General features: G+C 35.5%; 1 protein-coding gene across 4 annotated transcripts in view; it reads left to right on the plus strand.

Moving 5' to 3' along the window:
• Nucleotides 1-8,842, plus strand: part of SYK (spleen associated tyrosine kinase) — a 45,335-nt gene extending 36,493 nt beyond the window's left edge. For all 4 annotated transcript variants that reach the window (XM_085566509.1, XM_085566507.1, XM_077790254.2 and 1 more), the window contains 7 exons: nt 2,292-2,382; nt 3,051-3,228; nt 4,410-4,619; nt 5,021-5,210; nt 6,536-6,676; nt 6,872-6,984; nt 8,527-8,842. In XM_085566509.1, coding sequence (XP_085422635.1) covers nt 2,292-2,382; nt 3,051-3,228; nt 4,410-4,619; nt 5,021-5,210; nt 6,536-6,676; nt 6,872-6,984; nt 8,527-8,599 — 996 coding nt within the window. In that variant the 3' untranslated portion in view covers nt 8,600-8,842. The remainder of the gene's footprint in view (nt 1-2,291; nt 2,383-3,050; nt 3,229-4,409; nt 4,620-5,020; nt 5,211-6,535; nt 6,677-6,871; nt 6,985-8,526) is intronic.
• The last annotated feature ends 1,713 nt before the right edge of the window (nt 8,843-10,555 follow it).

Genomic DNA, 10,555 nt, shown 5'->3' on the forward strand with positions numbered 1-10,555 from the left:
TCAGAGCTCCTCTCCTCTCATGGCTAATGAAATGTTTGTCGTGCAGTATCTAGCTATTCGTTTTTAATAAAATAAGATGACTTTATGTATTTTTTTCAAATCAGTTATTAACCTGAAAGAATATCGCACTTGCTGTACAACTTGCCTTCATGAGAATCTTACTATTTACTATAAAACTATAATGGTCACTGTAAAAGTCACATTTTTAAAAGGATCCTCTAGAGGACTCTTTTCTTGTACTCCATTTTATTGGTTGAATCAATCCATGGTCATCTTGCCCATTCTCTGTTTCTTGTAAGAATGCAAAAAGTAATCAGTTATGCTATACCTTAGATGTATTAAGACAAAGATCCTTTTGTTCAAAAAAGATCTGCAGAATTGTACTTGCTGTTTTAAAAGGATAAGGCAGAAAGGACTCTCCATTTAAATGATAGTTCAATAAAAACAAAAGTAGGAATATTAATGTAAAAGACATTACTAAGTTATTTAATCAATCTGCAACAATTAGAAATAATTCTATATGTATTAACCAAGCTAAGTAATGATAAATAAGACGCTATGACTCTTCTTGAACATGAGCAGCTCTCTGAGAAAAAGAACCCACTTTGTTATATCTGGTGTCACTGTGTGATTTTCAGTTCACAGCTGCAGTGCTTTATTTACAAGCATGGAAGTGGTGTGTTTTAAATGTTTTTTATGCAGAGCAAATGCATACAATCCTTTTGGATTTTTTTGCTGTTGTTGTTTTTGTTCTTGAATTGCAAAGAGCAGTAATATCTCATGTGTCTAATTTGAAGACTCAGCTATGTCTTGGCCAGAGATATGTTTTTACCAGCTGTTCTCCACTGGTGAACGGATTCTTGAGGTGTGCAAAATTAATTAAATTTGTACATTAATTACATTTGGCCAGTTTGGGGTTAGTGAATTGCCTGTGTGAAACAGAGTGACACAGGTCTTGGAAAGCTGTCAGGGTGAATCAGTCTAGAAAAACAAACCTAAGGATCTTTCTTTATACCTTCATTTGCCTGGAGAATGGTAGATCAGCTTGTTCCTTAACATATCTCAGAACTGTCTTGGGGTTTTGTGGCTTGCCTTGACAGCAAATTGCCTTTTAACACTGCTCCAAGTCAGAAATATTACCCTTACTGTGCCTGATGTCAATGTGCTCATACTGCTAGGCCAGAATATTGCTGAAAACTGGCTTCCTACACATGGTTTGCAGTAAAATCTATGTAGTGAAGCCTTTTCTGTTTCATCAAACTGGGCAGATGACTTATGATTTCAAAGTCTGTAGTTTCCAGGTCAGATGTTTTCCCTACTAAATGCAGTTTCCAAATGATAAAGCTTCTATTACATCCTATAGGATGTTCACTATAGGAAATTTCACAAAATCATAGAACTGTTTGTGTTGGAAAGGACCTTAAGGGTTATTTTATTCCAATTCCTTTGACATGGTCAGGGACAGCTTCCACTAGAGGTTTGTTTCTGTTTGCTTGAAAAGAAATTAGCATGCAGAAATAGGTTCTGTAATTCCATGTTCCCAACAGCTCACAAACAGAAGTGACCAGATCAGTAGTTTCTCTCATCTGTACTTTATTGTGCCAGGCAAGGAGCTCCAGAAGACACAATGGTTGATATGGTTTGTGTACACCATATTATTTATCTGTCAAGAGTAAAGGCAGAGGAATTGTATTTGAACCAGATGATTAATTAAGTAATCTTGTCCCTCCTCAGAGCAGACAGACAAGGCTAATATCTGGTCCATGATGTTTGTCCCTGATGTTACACAAGCCTATTATTGTAGAAACTTTTTACTACAGTTGTTTCCACTTCTTTAAAATAGAGCACCCCTGGAATATTCACAAGAGAAACAGGAAATTGTTTTTTGTTTTCATTTGTGCAAGTAATTTCTCAAGGCCTAGATAGGGGGAGAGATAACTTGAAGAAAGAGGAACAACAGATTAAAGAGAAATCCTTCTGACTACTTGTGTTACATGGCAAATTTGAAAAGAGCATGTAAATTTAATATCTGCAGAATAAGATTTGTGCATGACCCACTACAGTTAATTCTTTCTTATCTAATGCTCTGAAATATTTGTAATATCTTTCTGTGCTTTTGGCCTCCTCTAACAATAACCTCCATAATGGAATAACCTTTTTTAGACCCCTCTCTTTCTGATTCTCACCTCTGTGTCTCTTGCAAACTTTATGCCAAAATTCTTGGGGGGAGGGAAGTGCTTTTAACTTACCTATGCATTGTTAAATGGAAAATCTTTATTTGTGTGCTACAGCTTCAATCAGCTATCGGCCACCCACCAGAAGAAGCACCTTTTAATCCATATGTGTTGCAAAGGAACAGAGGTCTTGCAGGAGCAGAAAAAGGTAGGCAGAGTAATATATATATATCATTAATGCAATTTTCTTCCTTATGGAAGAGCATTTTCTCAATCCTTATTTCTTTTTTCTTGCATATATTTCACATTCTGTCATGCATTGGTATAGCCACTATCATAACTGAAGCCTGGGAGCTGAAGATAACAGGTGTCACCATCTATAACAAAAATCATTTAGCAGAAACCCCTTTTTCCATTTTGCATTGTAGTATTATTACCTGGATTCTAAAAACTAAATCCTTACATGTCACAAAAAATTGTGCCCTCTTGCATCCACAGTGGCAAGCATAATGCAGATAGTTGACAGTCACAAGTTGGATGCCTAAGAAAGGAGTAATTATAAGGCAGCATTCTGGGTAAAGAATTGTGTGAGGTAACTAATGGAAAGTACCAAGGAGAAGGGCCAAACTTTAACCCTCCTTTTGTCAAGGTTTCACCCTGCACAAATGTTCAGTAGTTACAGCATGTCACCAGGGGAATGCCACTGCCTTTTTGTCAACTCTAAAATGCATATAGATGGACTGCATATGGTTTCTTTATAGTGCCCTTGCAAGTCAAACACACTGATGGTCTTGAACATAGAAAAGATGATTATATTATCTGTGGCAGCAAACATGTTTGAAATCATGCCTAATTTTTTCATTGTTTGAACTGCAGGTGATCAGAGAGAGGCCTTACCCATGGATACTGAGGTCTATGAAAGTCCATATGCTGATCCAGATGAAATTAAACCAAAAAATGTCACTCTTGACAGGAAATTGTTGACTTTGGAGGAAGGTGAACTTGGCTCTGGCAACTTTGGTACTGTAAAGAAAGGATTCTATAAGATGAAAAAGTGAGTGTTGCCTTCTATTGTCATGGAATCCAATATGTAAAAGCTCTTGTGTTTATCCTTTCAAGTAGTAGTAGTCTTTGCGTGTCATTTGGCGTGACAGACTATAACTAATTTGAGCTAAATTCACCAGTTTCTCTCTTTGTATGTACACTTACACACTCATTTTGGTCATAAAGTGGAAAGTACTGTTTATGACTATTTCCTCTCCTGATGGGATTAGTAGAGTGGGAATCCCACTGCCTTGCTTCATAGCTTGCAAAAGTTCTAATGCTACACAGTATTTCCCATCTGCACAACATATCTGTCAGAAAACCTGGAGAGTGCCATGGACAGTTTACCTATAGCAAAGAGAGTTTTACCTGAAGTGTGATAAATACATTTCCTGGAGCTGGAATGTTGATTTCAAGAAGACAGAACGTGTTGTAACATTTTCCATCATGTCATGTCAGTAGGAACAGACCCTGTTTATACTTGAGTCTTCATGCATTTTCATAGTGAAATGTTATCAGCATGCTGTATGTGCATGGATTGATTATGTACACACTCTCATCTCTTGAAGTTGGAGGCATTTCTTTAACTGAGGTTTTCAGAGGCAGAAAGTATTTCTGTTTTTCCAATATAGGATGTAGGAATGTGAAGGGCTCTGATCTCAGCTTATGTATATTTTAATAGTGTTTCACACCTGAGCTATGTTGGTCTCATCAGTCACTCTGTCAGTTTGCTGTATGAATGGAAGGCTGCAAAAGTAAGCTTTAGATTCTCAGGGTTTCAGGGCCCTGCCTTGGCACCTGGCAGTGCTGCATATTCCAGTCTCACCCCACTAAAAACCCTAGTGCTTAGAAAGCTCTATAGCTTTTCTTGCCAGAAGAGCTTTATGCTATCCTAGCCAGAGTGGACAAGAAAATTTTATCCAGTATCTATTTTTTTCAGGCTTCTTTAGGTATTTTTATGACAATATGTAAATTTCACAGATTCTTTTCATTATCGCTCTTTTGCTTAGCTGTCTTCTGAGTATTTGATAGAGAGATGTTCGTGTTAGGGCTGTTTTTTTCTCATCTGAGTGTCAATTCTGTCTTTTGTTACAATTTATACTATGTGAATGGAAATATCTATTGAAGATTGTGTTCGTTGGTGCACAGATTTTTCAGCAACTAGATCCAGAACTGGATTCTCTTTTGCAGGGGTGCCAAACCTGTGGCTGTAAAAATTCTGAAGAATGAGAGTAATGATCCAGCTATAAAGGATGAGTTACTGAGAGAAGCAAATGTAATGCAGCAACTGGATAACCCATACATTGTCCGAATGATAGGTATATGTGAAGCTGAGGCCTGGATGTTAGTAATGGAAATGGCTGAACTTGGGCCATTGAACAAATTTTTGCAAAAAAATAGGTATGTAAACTTTGATTTAATTCCATAAGAATGGAAAAGTTCCTTTCTTTTATTTTTTTTTCTTTAAGGACAATTATAATTAATATGTTATTGATGTAGTAATTAATGATTGTAGTTATTCTTCACTGGAAGATGTCTCCAAATGTCAAATATTTCTTCCAAAATAGAGTATTTTGAATAAATGAAAGACTTTTCACATATCCTTCAACTTCTCCTTTATTGATGTGATCACACATCATCTTCTCAGGACAAGAGCCTAGATTGCCTTTTCAAACTGAAGCTTAGCTAAATGTAAGTGAATCAGGTTTCCAGTGTAATGTGGACAAGTTTAGAGTATAGATTTATATATTTTCCATGAAAATGAACTACTGACCTCCTTAAAATTCAATTTTGATTTTCAGACATGTCACAGAGAAGAATATAACAGAGCTGGTGCATCAGGTTTCCATGGGGATGAAATATCTGGAGGAGAATAATTTTGTTCATAGGGATTTGGCTGCAAGAAATGTGCTGTTAGTCACACAACATTATGCCAAAATTAGTGACTTTGGACTTTCTAAAGCTCTTAGTGCTGATGAAAATTATTACAAGGTAAGGTCTGAATACAACATGAAAATTGTGTAGTATCATAACTTAATAAGGATATTTTCAGTTCAAATGCAGTTGAAAATTAGAAATTTTATGTACCATTCATTATTTTATAATCTGATATTAGATTACCAAATTCAAAATATGTGATCAACATTAAGAAACATGTAGGGAAGAAAAAGGCTGTTCCCCCTTCCAGTTGTCTACTTTCATTTATTTTTTATAAACTTGTCATTAGAAGAATGAAAGTTATTGTGGAAATGAAATACTACCTTATCTACATGAGCAAAAATGCTTTTTTTGCAAAACAGTTCTCATCACATCCAAGTAAAATGTAGCCTAGCACTAATACACTGTCTTACAGAACAGAATCAAGAGAGGTTTTTGAAATAATACCATTGTTAAATAAGAAATTAACCTAAGCAAAATTTGTTTATTTGGGTTTTAAATTCTTTGGACCTCTGTACACCTCAAGTGATTAAAATAATTGCAATATCTAATAACATAAAAGGTGGGATACAAAGTTATCATGTCTGTATTTGTTTTCCTAATATAACACTCTTGCGATTCAAATTACATCTTCCTTTTCCTTATTCTCTTTTATTAGCTCTTTGAAATTAAAAATACAACCCCTGAAACACTGCAGAGGAGAAGCAAGCCCATGCTCCATTGCGATGACCTTCCTGTGTAGGAACAGTAGCCACTGCTGCCAGAAAATTTATCCTAAATCACTGCCACTAGCCTGCCCTAGCTGGTCAATCCTAGCCTCAGGGCCTCCAGAATTAGTATCAAAGTCCATTTTCTTTACAACTCCACAGGATGCAGTAGCATCCTGTCACTAGACCTAGCACTGCGCTGGTATAGCTTGACAGCTGAATGGTCACAAAGCAGCATTATGGCATAATTTAGGTAAACTGCAGTTTGCCACAAGAAAGTCACTGTGCTTTGAAGTAGAGCACTCACTTCAACCATCTGGACATGTCTCTTAGCCCTGGTGAGATCCAAATGGAAAAAACTGATTCCAAAGAGCAACTTTAAATTAAATGCCACTGAAAGTGTGACTCTAAGTCATTTAGCTACACTTTTATTCACCAAAGATTTCATTTCAATGCATTATTTTGAATGTGGAAGATTAGAACAATTTTGTGACACTTTTGAAGAAGCTGTTACCCATTTTCTCTAATGTTAACTGCATCAGAAATGTTATGGTACTTAGTGCAAATGTGTGTAGATCTAAGTTAATGTTAATTATGTGCATTCAGATGTTGTTTACTACTTATCATTGTATCTAGTCTGCTTTTATTTCTTTCTGTTATGACATATTTTAGGCACAAAGTCATGGAAAATGGCCAGTCAAATGGTATGCTCCAGAATGCATGAATTTCTACAAATTTTCTAGCAAAAGTGATGTCTGGAGCTTTGGGGTTTTAATGTGGGAAGCTTTCTCTTATGGACAAAAACCATATAAGGTGAGTGGTTTTATTTGGCTATGTTTTTTCTTTAAAAATTCAGAGCAGATTTGAACCAGTATCTTGTCCTAACTAATGCAACAAATGAGTCAAAGGATAGCCCAAAAATCAGTTCCAGACCTCTGTTCAATTTGTGCTATCATGTGTGCTGTAATCATTTGCACTTGGATGACTGTTCTGGTCACTCTGTTCCAGGGAATGAAAGGTGGTGAAGTTGCACAGATGATTGAAAGGGGAGAACGAATGGAACGACCTGAAGTCTGCCCAACAGAAGTCTACAGTCTAATGAAATTGTGTTGGACATACAAGTGAGTGTGATGGGATGCTCTTTTGATAGAAGTACATTTTCATTTACAGGAATCATAGCCAGTATGGGGGTGAGTAGGGGTTGCTTCAAAATACATCTTTTCAGCTGGGGTTTAGCTTACAACTGTACTCCAAGCTCAGTATTCAATTGCACTTTCAGGTGAAAACTGAGTTATAGAGTGTACTACAAAAACCCAGTTTTGTAGAACAGAGTTTGCCAGAACAGTTATATACAAAATACAGGGTAGCATAAAAATAAGTACACAAAAAGGTCATTCTAATGAATTTTGAAAACAATGTTTGAAAGTAAGCAAAAATTTTTGTTTCATTTTGAATTGCAATTCATTTAATTTTTATTTCCAAGGCTTTAGTTTTACTGAAATTTCAAACTCATATTGCCAAAATGTTTATTCTATTTCTCAATATTGAATTGTTTTGAGTTGTTTATCTCTAATAACAGAATATATTCAAACTGGATCCCACACTGACATCTTATCAGTGAGAGGCAAACCATCTTTTCAGGTCATACCTGATACATCAGAAACATTTTTTTCTGTTTTATAACCATTTAGAAATTAGAATTATGAAATATAGAAAAAAATAAAGCCTTCCTGTTTGTTTTTTTTTTTAATTAGTATATTAGAACTCTTCTATGATTTATTATTTTAAACTATTCCACTGAAGTTACTGTAGGAAGTCTCCAGAAAGCACCCAAAATTACTGTAATATCACTTATTCTTCCTGTTCACCATTTGGAGAAAAAATTTGCCAAAAGTTCTACATTAAGGAGCACTAGTACTTCATTTTTAGGTACCTTGCTTCTTTGTTAGCCTCATTAAACCTCATATTTTGGAAAGAACATAAAACCAAAAAGTAATTCCTGCCTTTTGGTTTGACTCAAGGAATGCTGTAACAGTTCTACAGTGAAAGGGGTGAGGTTTTGTTGTTATTAACAAACATATCATAAAGCATGCTGATTATTTTTTTTTTTGTACTAAAGTATCTTTATTATTAGAAAGAAAATAAATTTTAAAAAGAAGGTTCAGGTTAGGCAGAGTAACTATCTCAATATGTCATGTGAAATTGTAAGGGTTTGTTGTCAGTTTAATCATATTCTCCAAATAAAGAAACAATTGCAGATATAAAAGAAAGATGATACAGTCATATAGTGTGCAGGTAGGTGCCTCTTCATGCTTCTGTCTGATGGTACTACCCATTATAAGGCAGATATTACACAGCAAATATTCTTTTCTCCAGATTATTACCAAAGTAAATGAAGTAGAAAATGAAATGGAGCGGATTCACCATTTCTTTCTGCTAGTACCTTCACCAACCACAAAGTAACAGGCATGATAGTAAATCCATGGACTGGATGCTCTGTAGTAGTATTTATCCCTTGGTATTAATTTTGTAGTGTCATTTTTAAAATATTGTGAGCATCTTTACGTGAACTGTCACTGAGGTAGAGTCTGGAGGGCTGTAAGGCCCATGAACCTTGACAGGTCTGTCCTTGCTATGCAGTGACACTTGTCATCTTCCCACAGCGTTGACGACCGGCCAGGATTTGCTGCAGTCGAGATGAGATTACGTAACTACTACTACGACATTTCCCACTAACAGTGTGGAGAACAGCAGCTTCCTCGTCTCCAGCCAGCACCCTCTGAGAAGCAGCTCATTTTCCAAAACCAAGCAACCTCAATTTTTGTACTTCCATTTTCAACTTGCAAAGCTCAGAGCTGAGCCTTGCATCTGTAAGGTTGTTTTTTCTTACCTTCTGCACAAAATCCAGCCCCGAAAGAGTTTTGGAAGTGTAACAGTCTCAAAGTGCACAGCAAGGATAAAATGCTTGTATTTCTGCTACATTCCATTTCATTTTATTTACAGCTTTATTTGCATTATATTTTGCAGTCCTGTAAACTCTATTTAATGACTCTGAGCCCTCTTTCTCTCCTATATTGGAATGCAGATTGGAATTTAAATTCTCATCAACATTCTTAACCTTTACATGTATTTAGTTGTTCCAGCTTTCCCTTTCCTCAAGGAAGAATAGCATAAACATTTCCCACTATGAAGCAAATTCACTGTACAAGTGTGTCAGATGCTTTGACTGACAGTGTGTTTGATTTTATCACCAAACCCCTTTACACCAAATCATATTATTCCTAGTAGTAAAGTAAGCAGAGGGGATTTGGGAGTTCTGACTTTCTAATATCATCACATCTTCTAAATGTGGCCATCTTCTTTTGTTTCTCATATTTTCTTTTGTTCCTCAGCCCAGCTGTTCCTCAGGGAGTTTTTTTTCCCTAGTGAAAACTGGAAACTTGATCTCATCTTAGAAGAAAACATACCTGCCTGTAAGATGATTCTATATTTTAACATAAGCTCCAGCATTGAATTCCTGAAAATACACCTATAATGGAGCAGCACTTACCTTTCTCTGTGCTCTTCCATTCTTCTCCAGACATATTTCTTCTATGTATCTATTTGGGTATACCATATCTTCTTCTGTTCTGTTTGGAACAGCAATCATTTCTATCTTTTCTTCAAACCTTTCTTTAAAAAGCATGTGAGAATTCCGCCACACCTTTTCACCTCTAAAGTTAAATTTCACATCTAGTTCAAATATTTTATAGTGGGCATACAGACAACAAGATTACCTGCTACAAAATCTTAGTATTTGTCATGTGGGACAAATCTCTGTGGGCATCTCAGGAAAAGGCATTTGTCTTATCACTCTTCTGTAATGTAGTGTGCATATTAGAAGTATAGTAGATTAATAACAAATGAGGTAATCAATTTCTGATTCTTTTTTTACCCTTATGCTTTTCTTGCTCAACCTCATTTGAAATATTATCAGTAGCAACATTTCTATCACTTATTACTCGCAAGCAGCTATTTTATTGTCATTTGCATACATCTCAGGAATCTGCTTACATTTTGTCTGCTAGATATAGAGATTTAAGAAGAATATAAAGAATAAGATTTAGAGCTAGATATATTTATGGTATTGGCTGGCTAGAGTATATGTGTTTAATTTTTGTGTGAACAGAGTATTCTTAGAGATGCAGTGGTTTGGTTTTTTTTTTTCTTCTAGTAATTAAATTGTGTGAGCAATTAAACTGAGAAAGGGTGAAATAATTTTCATAGAAGACAGGACTATAAACAAATGTAGAAGCTACTGATTTTTTTTTCTTTTTTACTAAGTTTACAGTCTATTTGTTAAATAATATCTGGTGCCTTTTGGTAGTTTAGTCTTGGCTATCCAGTGCAAGGCATCACAGGCTATTGGAAGATACTGAGAATAGTAGACTGTATTTCAAATGTGAGCAAACATGACTTACCTTGAAGATGATTTAATTTTTATTTTGTTTTTAAGAAACATTTTTCTATAAGACCAGCTCATGCAGAAGTTAGCCATAGTTATACACAGGTGTTTGTCACTTTAGTTATGTTGCAGAGAACTTATTATCTCTACATGTGCAATTAGTACAGTTATGGGGATATTAGTTATAAACAAATTGCACAAATCTCTATGAACCAGCGAGTGACGGTTCTCAGTTTTCCAGAATGAGA

This window comes from Lonchura striata, chromosome Z, assembly GCF_050655825.1.
Source record: "Lonchura striata isolate lonStrDom1 chromosome Z, ASM5065582v1, whole genome shotgun sequence".
Classification (NCBI taxonomy): Eukaryota; Metazoa; Chordata; class Aves; order Passeriformes; family Estrildidae; genus Lonchura; species Lonchura striata.